Here is a 15,639-nt window from a genome sequence, read left to right as displayed (position 1 = left end):
CATCTGGCCCCCGATCATCCAACAAGTTCAGGCCAGCTGCCCAAATAGGTCTGGTTTTTCCCCTAAAAACACCTCATCCATCTGCCGAATTTCTCCTCATATAAGTTTCTCCATGATTGCCTGAGGCACTTCTATTCACAGACGCGTGCAGGGTGACACTGATCCTTGCTATGACGCCCATCCATATTTAAAGGGGAGTGCAGGTGACCTGTGGGTGGCCCTGCCTGGCACGCTTGGGCTCTCCTGCACCCACAGAATCTTACATAAAACATTTGTTGGATATTTCCTCAAATTACAGCAATATGATATAATGCACAATGAACTAATGGGCTTTAATCTAGGAGGCACTCAGATGACACGTGCCACCGCCGTACAAAAGCTGGGATCTGTGAAATTCAATCTGTTGATGAATGTGTAAGGATGACAATGAGTATGCCAATTAGCTTACGAATACAACAGGTGACACCTACATAAAGCCCAATTACACACGTATTTGTGTTCAGTGTCTCCCAAGGCAAGACTATAAGTTAACACAGGAAGATAAAAAATTAATCATGACGCATGCTGCCAATTCTGTCACCAGGCAGAATTATCTTTAACTTTAACGAGCAGGGTCGCATCTAAATGTGACTTACATTAAACCTCATATGAAGCAGGTGGTTCTGTCACTATTTCATCTGACCAAAAAGATTGTTTCATTATCGGAGTGATGTTGTAAGTAGTATTTTCCTGGTGTCCCTGGTTACCACTGCTATGCAGCTCATCATTGTCAGCTGTAAAGGCGGCGCTGTGCTGTGCTGTGTGGTGGCAGCTGCTGCGGTGTTGAGGCGCACCTCTTCAGGGACTACTACACCGAGGTGACAGGGGAGAGGTCATGTTTTAACCTGCTGTGTGGCGGGGGGTGACGGGGAAGCAAACGGGACCCACAAAAGCGTCAGCCGGTAAACAACACAAGTGTTTCTTGTCCCAAAAGATTTCACACAGTCTTGTTGCACACATAGGCAAATTAGAGTGGAGTTTTAACAAGCAATCGTGCTACTCCGTTGTCAAACGGTGCCACTTCTCTCTTTTGCCAGCAAGGCATGGGAATTTCTCCAGAACAAAAGGAAGAGCTGCTTTCAGCGAGGAGAAAACAAAAGCTTGACACAAATAAGCACAATTAAAGACACTAATTGTGGTTTAACTGCCAGCGAGATCAGAGTTAATTGAGAGTGGCTTTTTAATTTATCCATAAGAATGATAGGACAGGTGTTGAGCGCAAGGAACAGCTGAATAGAAATCCACTTTATGGAAGATTTGCATCAGATTTACACTGCAGTGCTGGATTAACAAGATCTGCTGCAAAATGTAAGGATACGTTTTCTGCCTAAAAAAATACAACTCACTACAACAGCAGGTTTCATTTACAGTGAGTTTATTGAAAAGGACAATACAATCTTGCTTGTGCCTTTCAAACTACATCCAATAGAACATCGGGATTTGATTATAATGGATGAGATGATAATATCTAAAAGTTAATGTTTGAAACTGTAGTACATGGAGAATGAGTGAATATTAAGAAATGCATCACCAAATTGAATCAGTGCTTGTGTTGGCACTTTACACATAGTCACCATTGAACAGCATTACACTGTTTTTATAATACATACATCTTCTACACCCAAATGTGTTTCCAGACCTACAATAATAAAAAAATCCATACATTCTTGTCCCTAAACATCTGGGTATGAAAGTCTTGCATATTGGCTATTATGTGAAAAACAAAACTCCTCTGCCATTTTTAAACCAACTTACTCTGTACAACTGATTGATTTAAATACATTACAATAAGGTCGTGTGATGACGGTTGATGAGATTCAACCCAATCTAGAGGAATTGATAGTTTGTAGATCAGGAAAATGCCATATAATTTGGCAATAATATAAAGTGTTACGTAATAAAAACGTGTGATCGACATGCAGAAATGACAAGAATCCATTGTTACATTACAAGGCGTGTGCCAGAATAAACTGTGAGACCCGGTACACATCGGGAAGCAGACCAACGCGGCGGTATCAATACGTCATCTGGGGCACTAAACTCAACTCGTGTTATGTTTAATTGTGTTGGCCTCTGTACACCAGCTTCCACACAATTCTGTAAACTCAATGAAGCTTTGCTAACTGCCGAGATCTTTTATAAACACAGTCATCATTTCCTTCAAAACTGTGTGCCACATTACAAGCACCGTCAGGGGATTTAGCAGGAGCTTAAGTCTTAGTGTCTGGCAGCTGTATGTGGCCTATGGCAAGAAGCATCACATTATCAGTAGAAGACTTAGAAGACTGCCAGAGGAGGATTGTGAGATCCGACTTGAGCTTTATGTCATCTTCATCAAAAGATTCAATGCATGCTTCGTCAACATGGAGGAGAAGAGGAAAAAAAAATCCCCATATGTTTGTACTATTTTTTTTGGAATAGGGCGGACATTCACCTACAACACTTACAACACTTTAATGCATGTGCAAAACAATCTATATACTTAAATTAAGACACACAGGCCATGGCCAAATTTTATAGGAAATTCTGCCTCTGAGCATTTTAAGTGCTTTGCATATTCAAACACTGGCATTAATTGGATGACAAATATTATGCAAAGTGGCAAGGAAGAAGTATAATAATGACAAGAGCTTTTTTTGTGTGTGTTGCTATGTACCCCTTTACACTGTTGTGCTAGAAAATGATTTGAAAATGCTTTTCAGTTAGATTTGTGGTTTAGTCTGACATCTACCAAAGCACCAAATTACGTTGAAGCACAAAGCAAATGTAGCAATCAAGCTAAAAGAAAAATGACAGGCAAAATTAATTAATTTGAACTACTCACCCCTCATTTTTCATTTGAACTAAATAACCTCAGGGTCCAAATGTGTTCAACATGTTTTTAAGGGCTTATCTTTTGTCATTTCATCATTCGAGCAAAGCAATGAGGCTTCAGGGCACATTGTAGACCTAAGTGTAAATCACCTGTTCTATACTCTGTATGAGCATTAGTCTCTCTACGATGCACAATATGACATTCACTAGAATACCACTGGCAGAAATCCTCGCATTTGCTTTGCTGGCAACGAGAAATTATCTGTAGCTACAAAAAGGCCCGAGAAAGAAAACCTATTAAAATGCCTGAGTATCACAATTAAATCACAGTTTGCCAATGTCAGTTTAGCTCAAATGAAAGATGGGTGGGGAATACTTTTTCCTTCAGTTTTACATGTTTATTCCCACTTTTGAAATTCCATTTAACTTAAGTCGTATTTTGACTGAACTTCAGACAGAATAAATCCCCAGGAAGCACATTTTCAGACATTTTACAGCACAACAAAATGTGCAAAATACCAAAGGAGGTGAAGTGATATTACAAAGTGACTATACAGTATGTACAATGGAAGTAGTAAGAGCTCGGCAAGGTCCATGAACAACCGGCTAACTACCGACACAGACTAGTTAAAGCTGTTGGTAAAGCCTGTAAAATGAGGAGACAGAGAGTTTACACTTCAGCACATGTAGGAAGGCAATCAGTGAGAAGCTTTTCCGTAATGGAAAACAGATTCTTATCCACATATCTTCTTAATTAGCATCACATAACACTCATCATTTCATGCACCGATTCCAACATTTTTGACTTTACAAAATATATGCAAATCAGATCCCCCCCCCAATACAAAATGAATTTACCCAGCATCTGTGTCACATCATCTCACAACCATAATGAAGATGTCTGAGTTTTGTCAGACCAATAGACAGAAAGAAGGGGAGAAGAATCACCCATATGAAATGATCTCTTTGGATACACCAAATACTTTAAAGGCAAGAAAAGGTTCAATGGCCTTGTTAGTGTACTGTATATTATTATACATTTCAGAATTGTGTGTTTCAAAGCCAACCAGAATACATTCAGTAACAAAAAGATTTTGGCTTCAAGTTCCAAAAAGAGATCACAAACCTTCAGATGAAATAACTACTCTCACAGCAGCAGAAATAATTAGTACATGACAAAATGTGTTTCTGAGTGGTGTAACATTCATGAAAAATGAAAACTGACAAGTGTTTTTTGACTGTTGACATTCCATAGATAAAGTGTAGCACTTTGTCTCAGCTGTGATTTGGTATCATACAGTGTAAAGGTCAAATATTTTGAAGACGCAATTACAAAAGAAGACATAAATACCAGAAATAATACCAGAGAAAGGACAAGATGGATCAGCATCTGACAAAAGAGGTTTGATATATCATTCAAAATTATATGACGTGTGCAACCTTGAGTAAACTATGATAATACAAAGCTTATTTAACACTGTACATGAAGCGACTTCCATTAAATAGCAATAAACAATTAAAAATGTAAACCTAAACATTAGTAAGTGATCGTACTATCGTTGAACATCTAGCACAAGCACAGGTAATAGGTGATAAAAACTCTTTCTGAGACTTAAAACTTTAAGTAGTCATTTAGTTTGTTTCAGTACCAGCAGTGCAATCTAACAGCTGCCCCATAGCTCATTCAGCATTTGTTCAGTAGAAAGTGATAAACAGAATTAAAGACTGCTGTTTAACACAGAAACAACATATGTTGTTATGACATTAGCGTCACAGATTGAGGCGACATATGAGATGACATAAAACTGTGAAATGAGGACGGTTAGCCTCTAACATAGGCTGTCAAACAGTTACTTGTGACCTGAATGACAATCATTGGCTGTTTACCATGAACAATTAGGAACCGGTTCTCATTAGTACTCAGCGAACTGGTAAGACACACTTATATCTTATATGAATGTGAGAATCTGGACTGTTTTGATAATACAAAAAGGAAAAAAAGAAAAAACAGCTGAAATATATTGAGGCACAATTAATTTGTGACTAGTATTTCATTTAAAAGGTAAACAAATATTGATGCTAATGGGAATTACATATAAACAATGCATATGATAATTTGATAGCAATGAATATTTACTCAAATGAGCCAGTTTTTTTTTTTTCAGATTTGTACCAATTGTACAGTGTTTTTACAGTAGAGCAGGTGGTGAGGGAACGGGTATTGGGATACAGTAGCGTTTCTTTTACCATAAAGTACCTTAAAAATACATTAAAATAACGTTCATAATTAAATTTCGATAAATAAAGATTGTTCAGCATATAACCACATGTGCAGCAAACGTACCATTGATACAATCTTCAGCATAAACTGTATTTGAGGGAGATGAAGGCAGGGCAATCTGTGGAGGCTGTAACAAAGAAGCTTTTCCACTGAATCAAAATCAATATTAAGATGTGATTAAAATGTAAACCAGCAGAATATAAAGCAAGATACTAAAGTTATGATTATTGCACTTAAGTCAGTAAAATGATCACCTTTCCCCCACCCAAGAAACTCAACTGATAGTCATCACAAATAAAATAAAGAATGGAAAGTCAGTAACCGATAAAAGGAATGTACTTTGTTCGTTTTTAAATTTTTTTTAAATGCATGACTCAGTAAGCTAGAGAGAAACCAGACTCCCAGAAACTGTCAAGCAACTTCTTACCGTAACTCTCCTCCAGTCTTTCTAACAATACCCATGAATCACCGAAGCTATTAGGTAGGAGAGCAGAGTTCATCCACATCTGTAGCGTGTAAGAAGCTCGGGACAAAGCCTCTGTAAATGTGTTCTTGTAGTTTTAGGTGTCAAGTTTAAGACTCGTGCTTGAGTGTAAACACAGTAACTACAGCCTCATCTCATTAACCACTTGACCATTGTTCAGCAAACAGCACACGACTGCGACTACAGCATCTGGTAAACATGAATTTGGCTGCATTTGCACCTTACGAGCTTCTGGGCAGATGGTGGCAGCTGCGTGTGCAACAGACTTCTGTGGGTTCACAAGTGCATACAACATAGCTAAACCTAATATTTGACAAAAATATGGATTTCGGTGGCTTGAATCAACTGATTAATTTCTATTATCCTGTTTAAGTACCTAAAGTTGCACCAAGTATTCATAAAGAATTTTTTAATTTTGAAATATTGGAATGACATTTCTACCAAACAAACCTGAACTAAAATAAACAAAACATTAGGAAAAAAAAGTCTATAAAAACTAAAAACTACATCCACTGAACACAAATGTTCTAAAGCAAAGACATAACTCAATCATAAATTTGGCATTGATCAATCCCATTTGTTCCCACTTATTTTCCCATGAAACTGATACATGAGCTACTGCTAAACCTTCATTAGAAACTTCCTGTGTCTTTTCCTTCTACTTTTTACTAATTTTACCCGCCTTCTTTTTGGGCTCATAGGGTGTCCGTAGAATACTCGGCGTCTCCTCCATGACGCGCACAAGCAGGTTATCGATGTAGTCTTCCAGCTCCCTGATGTGGGCGTCTTTCTTTCTCACCACCTCTTTCTGCTTGATGAGTTCCTGCACAACTTCCTCAAAGGATAAGTTGCTATAGGCGGCGATGCTTTCCTGCGTCACCTCCTGAAAATGGAAAACAAGTCAATTCTGAGGCTCCATAATCAGTGTATTTCGCACAGATTTTTGTTCTCGTAAAAGTAGACTAAAATGGGTGAGTGATCTTCCATGAAATGTCAGCATCTGATAAGAAAGGCAAGAGTAAAGATACCCTTTAAGTTCACTCACAATGCGACAGAGAAAATCGACTAATTAGATGTGTTGGCCTAAAGTGACATAAACTGTCATGTGTTTATCTCTTGTTCTCTGTTGCTAATAAAGGCTAATTGAGAGTTGTTAAGATGATACTTCTCAAGGGATTTAGCACCGACATGTCATTGAATTCTACGGCAGATGTTATGATCTAACATTGTCTAACAGTGTTTATAACTAATCAAGAGCAGCTTAACTGCTCTAATGGGACTTTTATACTATAGCAGGCAGTTAACATCTTGATGAAGTTGTTTTCCTTTTCCTTCAGTTTCAAGCAACTGAAAGAATAATCTCTCTAACTAGAGAGACTTCAGGCAAAAACTCTAACAAGCATTCATAATGAAGATATCCCAACAAAAAAAAGAAAAGCAATCTTTGTTTTGAGGGGAAATGCCAGGCTGCATATTTCTGCAATTAAAGTCAGGCTAATAAATACTAAAATAAGGATGCAACCCAAGCCCAGCATTGCTCTTTGAGGACAACCTATTTGGACGGAGCAGTGTGGTACGGTATGTGCAGATCATATTGCGCGGGTACGAGAGGAGCTGTAATCGTTTTTAATGAGGGACCACTTTATCGCTTCGGTGCTGGGCATCCTCCCCCGAACGGATAGAGCAGCAAAGCCTTCACCCTGTTTAAAATACCACACTTATCAGCTTCCACTCCCATGCACCATTCAAGCCTCTACTGCTGGGGAAAGACAATGCAGAAAGACCTGGAGCGGGACTGCTTACCAGGTATCTTATCGCTTCTAACAGCACCGAGGCTACTGTGGGGCGACACAAACCAAAATGAAATATTTGCCACCGAGATTAAATGTCCAATGTAAGGAGGGTTTCAAGAACAGAGCTCAGTAACCTATTCCTCGCACACAACACTAAAAAAAAAAATAAAATAGGCATCTGACTGAAAGATACTGCACTTAAGCCATCTGAGAGGGAATGAGAGAACTGACTGCCATATGGAAGTGGATGTTGGTTTCACATACAGGCGTGTGTATGTGCATATGCTCTCTCTCGACACACACACACACACACACAGCATAATAATCAGGAGCTTTAGTGGCTGGTGACAAAGGCCTGGAAATGACCATGAACTGGCAAAGTAATGATGACCATTTTTCTGCGATCAGTAGTGAGGAGAAGATAAGGCGCACACTTGGCATTCTCCAGTTGTGTCATTACAGTTTCTAATGAGCTCAGCTTTGAGAATCTAAAAGCTCAGTCCTTTGAAATCTCTCACTGCCCTCCCCTCCCTCCCTCTCTCCCCCCGTGTGTGGTTAATTAGGGCCTTGAAGCGGAGGAAATGGGAGCTGCCATTTCTGCGAGGCACTGCGGCATGTACGGGGGCACATGTGTGGATACCGACAGCCCTCAACACCCACAAAGAAAGGTGAGGAAAGCCATTATCAGCATTCTCCTTCTCATTTAGGCATCACTTTAGCTACTGCTCCCACTGCTCCCTCATAAATACCAATTTTGCTTTGTAATAGTGGGGCAAATTTGAAGGTTTGTTTTTTTTTTCAAAGTTGAAAACGCAAAAGAGAACTTAAACTTGAACACAAACTACAAAAGGGTAAAAACGTCACGTACAAATAATGTAATAATCATTAAGGAGAAAAACAAATGACATTTCTATGCCTTTTCTCAACAACAACAACAAAAAAAAACCCAATTACGGAATCAGTGCGACACGCCACTTTGACTGACCTCAGAGACCGAAATTTCACACCACTTCAAATTATGACCAGATCAGACATGATGACCGATGTGTGCAGCTGCTTATTAGTTGAATGCCACATCTGAATTTTCAACGACCTCGGAGATCAATGTCACCAGCTGCCATGTCAAATGAAACTTGGAAATTCTCAATTAAAAATCTGCATGACACCACACAGGGTTATTTTATCCTCCTCTTTCTCCCTCAATCATTGTCACATTAAAGTGTCAACATGCAACAGTATCACCTGACAAATGATTTGCTTTCACAAGGGAGGATGTCGCGGTCTTACCTTTTTCTTGCCGTAGATGTCCTTCTTCTTCTGGCCAAAGGTGATGTCTTCATTTCTTGTTGACTTTTTATCACTGCGAAGCAATCAGAGAGGAAGTCAGTATTGACATAAAGACATTACAGTGAATATTTTGAGTACAGTTATCACCGTTCTGCTGATACAGAGGCTCTGAGGAGTCTATCCCCTGTGCTAATAAAGCACATTTTAATATTTATGGTGACTGACATAGTTTATCGAGGAATAAAATATGCATTATGGATGGTTTTTGCTGCAGCTGTGAATAAGTTTATCTATAAATAATATAATTTAAACCATCTTTTTGTATTCCAGCGCCACATTATAAATGACCACTGAGCTACTGTATGACAAAGGCAGCAGTAAAGATGATGGACTAGTGCCTATAGAGATAAGTGGTTAATTGGGTGGTCTATCTCTGCAGAGGATCTCATTACTATAGCTCAGAGGGCTCTGTTATCAAACCCAGGCTCTCTAAAGAGCCACTAATGACACCTTCCTCTGCGATAAACCAGAACTTAGCCACAGTGCTCACCAACTCTTTATGTAACACAGGAAATAAATTGAACTGAGCTCGGTGGAAATGTTTGAACAACAATACATGACAACAGAATGAGGAAGAGAAGGAGGTCTATCACATAGTAGATTTCAATCAAGTAGGTATTCGAAACTTTACGGGAATGTTGTAACCAATATCCTGTAGTACAGAGGTTGACCCACGAGGTAGCCAGATCATGTTTTAGGATTATGAGATGATTTATGGAATATGAGGAAAAACATTCAGTAGTGATACGCAACAAATGTGTAAGAATCACTGATGTACAGGTGATTTTAGCAACGTGGACGGGGGCTAGATTTGGCTAAAGTGTTGTCTTAGTATATATCTATATCTATATATCTATATATATATATATCTATATATTTATATCTGTATCTATATCAAACCAAAACCTTGCAGCGGCTTGTCTAAAACTAATGGTAGATGTGAAATATACAAATAAAAAGAACTTTAAATATACGTGAGCATTTGTGTTACATTTCTATTAACCAGACAGAAGGGCATTTACAGAAGGAAGTATTCTGGATTTATAAAAATCCCAAGTGGGATAAAAGAGGAATTGGACTTGAAGCCATTTTTGTAACGTCTGGATTATATTTGTTCATAAAGAACAGACGTATTTGAGAATTGGAAATTCTGTTGGGGGATAATGTGTTGAGGTCTACTGGAGAATTACTTTAAAATTAGTTAGGATTATTCATTAATATTAAGAGATAGAAGAGATTTAATTATGCTGTGGTTGAAAGTGGACAGAATATGTTCCTTTGTATTGAAAATTGTATATTATTTTCACCCACTGATGAGTTTCTATATATGGTAATATATATTTCTCTTGTAAATTTTTGCATCCTCTAATAGTAATAATGTTTTGTAAAAAAAACACTTTGAAAAATGATCTGTGTTTGATGGACCGTTTCTAAGGAAACTAGAAACAACTGCACACACCACCCTAATGAAGGTATTTGTGAGATGAATAAAGAACGGTGTACTGGAGGAGAGTTGTGTGCTGTGTTTTTATTCCGATGAACCACGCGGAGCAAACGAGGGACTACCTGGCTTTGTAGTTGGAGCTGAACGGGTTTGTGTCTGCTTGCGAGTCTCCACTAAAGGGGTTGGGGGAACGCAGGTCTCCAGAGCTGCCCGAACGCGCCCCGTTGCTGGTCTTGCGGCCTTCCTTCTTTCCCGTCACGCGTTCCAGTAGGCTGACCTTCTCCTTTTTCTCCTTCCGCTCTGCCCGGTCCCACAGCTGCCCGTGCTCTCCCTCAAACGGGTTGCGGTTGCGTGGGAGCGTGGCATACTTCTGTGGCAGGGTGTCACTGATATCAGTGAAAGGGTCACTGTGAGCCTCGCCGTCCTGGTAGCCTGGCACCTCGCTCTGGGAACGCCTGTGAGGGCCGCCTGTATTGCATAAAGAGAAACCAAAACTTATTACGTAGTTATGATTCAAAATCTACACAAATAACTAATCACACTTCACGGGTTGTGTTTAAATCTGTGTGGTTATCTGTAAGATATAATCAATACTGATCACTGTGTCATTAGAAGAGGTGGATTGTTTTCTTTTAATGGTTTTACACAGATACAGAAACCTGTAAAAACCACCACTCTGTGTTTACTCGTGTTATTTCCCAAGTTGGTCTTGTGACTCTTCCAACTAATAAAATTATCGGGAGCAGTGAGGACAGCTCGTTATATTATTTATACCCTACAAATCTACGATTGCGTCCCTCCTACCTTCAGAGCTTTGGATAGGTTCCCCTCCCCTGCATGCCAATCTGAATAATCACAGAGACCGCCTGTGCAGTGGAGGTCAGACAGTGAATATGAATGATACTTTCTCATTTGCCTTTTATGATTATTTGTACAATTAGAGACTAACTGTAAAGTCGTAGGTAATGAATATCAGGGAATTCTGATAGTTGGTTTATCGCTTGTAGCCTCCTTTGGCAAAAGTAATGAATTTTTACTGCTTCAGTAATATATAGTAATACTGCATATGTAGGAACTTAAATGATCATTAAACAAAGCCTCACCTTGAAAACTTACATGACCAGATGAAGATTTTTAAGGGTTATTAAAGACATTTCAGTCCACCCCTTTCTTACCCGATTCAGGGCAGTGTAAGTTAGCAGTTGGTGTCATTTTTAGTCCAGAAAATCTAAAAAGCTTCATACTTAGGCAGCGCTTTTTTTATTATTATCCTTATTAAGTGTTACATTTTATGAGCCGTTTATGTTGAATATCTGTACTGTTGTTGTTGTTGTTGTGAAAGTCTGTACTGTTGTTTGCATTAATTGCAGCTACAGTAACTCAAGGACAGAGGGGGCAAATGGGAGGCTGGTGGAGCTGGAAGGTTCTGGACAGTTTAATACTGGTTAGCAACAGAGCTCAATAAAGGTCACAGATTAATATGAATTACCTTAATAGCCATCTAATTTGGTTAATATATCTTATAATATCTTTAAATACATATCCATATAGCTTTGTGTCTTCTATCGACCTCTACTGATGGTCACTAGAAACTGCAGCACCATGTTAAGAGCAAGTCCAGAGGAATAAGATACATAATGAGACCAAATAGACGATTAAAACATTGTGTGAAGAGACACCAAACCACAATGCAAAATATTAACACTGTGTTACAGTAATGAAGAGAATGAAGCCTTTTATCCTTCATAAAGAGCTGAAAGTTTTGAGACACCAGACCTTTAACACTGTCCTCCATCCTTGAAAATGACTCACTGCTCACCAGTAGCTTCACATTTTTGGTGTTATTACAAAAACCCTATCAAGTCCCTGCAGACGTTTGCCAAGAAGCATACCCCCTTTGTCAAATATAACAAATATTGAAACAAACTGCTACAAAAAATTAGAACAAATAGAAGCTTTGGGGCTCACCACTCTCTTCTATAGAGTTCATGGAGTCTAGTTTGGGTCGAAAGTGGGTCCCAATGAGATCTGACATGGAATGGGCTGCAGAGAGTTTATGGGTCCCAGCGAGCAGGGATCTCTTGGCCTTCGCTTCAGGCTGGGGTTGTGGTTCTGTGGCGAAGGACTGGCGGTTAGGCTCTGAGTCGCACACGGCAGAGCGAGGCAGGATGGCTGAAGATGTGTCACTAAAGCCGCTGTCGTGCTTGCGACCCTTCATTTTGTCCTTAAGTTTGGAAAAAGGCGAGCGGGGCTTTTCCTTCATGGAGAGGTCGAACATGCTGGCCGTCATGTTGTTCCTCATAAACTGGATGCTGACTTGGATGCGGCCTCGTTCTTTCTTCTTATTCCCCGGCTTGGACTCCAAGGAATACCAGCTGGAATGAGAGCGGAGGAAGCTTAGGCCGAGCAAATTCAATGAGACAATTTATATAAAAAGAGCAGGATTTATGAAAATCTTCTGAGTTAATTACACATAATTCAACATAACTCAGGGAGACAGGTATACAAAGTCAGACTGTGGTAGAAGCTCAAGCGCTATCAAACAATATGACAAATGGAAAAAAATAGCCACTAACTTTCTAATGTGCTCTACCTTCTTCTTTGTGGACATCACAGAAAAGGCTAATTTGAGCAGACTAATCCAAAGGCTACACACAAATGCAGGGGCTTAAATCGTTTGAACTTTTCTTTTTTCTTTTTTTTTTTTTACACAAGTGAGAATACAATTTATCATTCAGAGGATAAACATTATTCTTTGCAAACTGAACATAAGAAATAGCCGGCTGCTGAATAATATAAACCATTTCAGGCTGCTTTTGGGCTCCTATTTGTTTAACATCTCTGCTTTTTCAACTGGAAGTAATGGGATTTATGCCTTCACTCTGAGCGAAATAAAGTGGCATTTGCACAAATCTGGCCTTTGTTCAGAAATGCAACGACAAGCAGTTGGGAAATTGCAAAGCCATGTCGCAGGGCAACCCAACAGTTCATACATGCTAATGAGACATATCCACTGTGTTATAGGGCTGAAACAACTATCAGAGAGTGTATTCTGTCTCCTTTTGCCACATTAATCTTTGAAATGTTGTCGGTGTATTCTGAACAATGGTCACATCAATATATTGGTCTTTCCACTCGCCCACCTCCATCACGGTGCAATTGTTCTGATGTTTTTTTTAACCCTTTAACTGAATCGACTTAAATGTACCGCTCAGATTTTAACTTCAAAGTATATTCGCGTAAATATATTCACACTCATACAATTACTGATATTTCTTCCTGGATTTAAATGGAGATTTGTTGTATCCCTTCAATTCCAGCATGAAAAATCAGTCATCAGTTCACTCCAAAAAAAAAAACGTGTTGGTATTGGCGTTTGAAAAACCGCAGCTGTTTAACGCTATTCTAAACCGCCGAGCTCGTGGCTCAGGAGCCCAGCCATGAAAGGCCTTGTTGGGTCTGATTCCCAGGCTGCGCGCCGTGCTCAGTCTGATCAGCAGCCACAGCATGCCGCTGCCGTGGGGCCGGGGCTGCACCTCACGTGTGTCTCAAGGCCAAGATAAACCTCCCTGTGCTTGGAACCACAATCCTCCCACTCGGGCCCGGACCGCTGGGAAACTCCTCACAATCAACAAACACAGGTGTGCGATAATTATGGGCTGCCTACTCAGATATCAAGACGGGCTTTCCTCCCCAATATGTCAGTTCAAAAACACTGCGGATGGGCCGCGGTGAACACAGACCCACTGTGGAGTGCGGATATAGTATCGAGGGTCCTGGCGTCATTGTCAAATATGCCTGCAGTGTGGGATTAGGCCAACAAGCAATGTGAGCGTATCCATTACAGAACCTCTGCTGAAAAAGTGCACGGCCTCGAGGTGCACAAATAAAACCTGTGATTAGAACATATTGTGATTCTCCCAACCGATGGGCGAAGAGGAAGTGTGCTAATGTCTTTCCGTGTTGAAACGTGCAGCGAGCTCATTAACACCAGATCCAATTTGGTTATTCTGTTCCTGTTTGCTTAATGTAGGGTTAAGAAACACGTGTGTGCTGGACTTGGAAGGGTCAACAACCCCGAGTTTAGCCAAATATAATACTGCCTTTTCAAGCTATAATGGTCGGTGCAGTACGCTGGGTCAGTTTACTCTACATCGATGCACTTTCTCTGTCTGCTTAAGACTTTTACACACTAATTTCACTAAGGGACAAACCTTATCCCAGCATGCACTAGGCACAGGGCGGGTAAACAGTCACCTGTTAATTAAAGGGCTCACTCAGTTAGACATTCACTTTTGGCCACCTCTACTATCACACCCACTGTCTCCACACCCAGAGCATTCAGACTACATTAACACACAAGCAGAACAAGTTCAGGTCATTTGTTTTCAAAAGCCACCTCTGAACACAACTGTATGTACACAGCAGGAGTGACTAACAAGACATGTTTGGCCAGCTCCGCTAGTTTCAATCAGGCCAACTGGTGCTCACCATGTCAGTGATTAAGCTAAAAATAATCTCTGAAAAATGTGGGTCGACTCATTGCTAAGCCTCAAACAATAGAGGGTCGATAAAATGGAAAAGTTGGAGCAATCTGTGGTCGCTAACTGGGAACAAATGTTGTTGATAGTTGTGTTAGATAGTTTAAAACTGAAAGAAAAGAGAAACAATCTGGTGTTTCTGTTAGAGCAGATCACCTACTGGGCTAACAGAGCTGTCTGCGCTTTAAATTAAAAGTTCTAAAACAAGTACATAAAGTGTAACGCGACGGTATTTAAATCATGTGGTGTGAAGTAGTCAGGTCATAAACCTAATTGAGAACAGAGAACAGAGTATAACACACAACACACTGCCATTAGGTGTAGCCTAATATGGCAATAACACATGTAGAAAACGTGACAACTAACAACTAATTTAGTCCGTGCTGTAATCCACTTATGACTGGAATAGTTCTGCAAATATTTTCCACTTCCCCTCAAAGAGACCGATCCTCCACCAACAGACGCACTGATGCATGACTGTGATGCAAAGGACCTTGAATGCTATAAAAAAAAAAAAAACGCATAGCTCATATGATGCATGCGACGCTCCACATGTGATCCAGGACTCAGAAATGGAAACAAATGGACATTCAAGAGTCAAACAAGACGACTCAATTAGGTCCAAACACAACAGAAACATGTCAGAGTGCTGATATGATAAGTAGAAGACGGTCATTAATGTTTTTCCTGCACGAAATGTTCACATATTAAATCAGAAAAGTCTTCTCTTGTAGGGATCTCACGTGGATTTATGTAGCGCTGCAACATTTAGTGGGTGTAATATCGTAAAGTAATGGTATTACAATAGATAGATAGATAGATAGATAGATAGATAGATAGATAGATAGATAGATAGAGAGATAGAGAGATAAGATAGATAGATAGATAGATAGATA

General features: G+C 39.8%; 1 protein-coding gene across 1 annotated transcript in view; it reads right to left on the bottom strand.

Annotated features, from left to right (window-relative positions):
- Positions 1-1,397: 1,397 nt before the first annotated feature.
- LOC118329558 (rab11 family-interacting protein 2) overlaps positions 1,398-15,639 on the bottom strand; it is a 19,634-nt gene continuing 5,392 nt past the window's right edge. Inside the window, exons 2-5 of the mRNA XM_035663781.1 lie at positions 12,171-12,577; positions 10,325-10,670; positions 8,699-8,771; positions 1,398-6,501 (exon numbers count right to left, since the gene is read on the bottom strand). Of these exons, the coding sequence (XP_035519674.1) occupies positions 6,277-6,501; positions 8,699-8,771; positions 10,325-10,670; positions 12,171-12,577 (1,051 nt within the window). The 3' untranslated portion in view covers positions 1,398-6,276. The remainder of the gene's footprint in view (positions 6,502-8,698; positions 8,772-10,324; positions 10,671-12,170; positions 12,578-15,639) is intronic.

Source organism: Morone saxatilis, unplaced genomic scaffold (assembly GCF_004916995.1).
Source record: "Morone saxatilis isolate NCDOM2014 unplaced genomic scaffold, NCSU_SB_2.0 Contig19, whole genome shotgun sequence".
Classification (NCBI taxonomy): domain Eukaryota; kingdom Metazoa; phylum Chordata; class Actinopteri; family Moronidae; genus Morone; species Morone saxatilis.
Note: the sequence above shows the minus strand (reverse complement) of the source record. Positions and strands in the feature narration are given on the sequence as shown.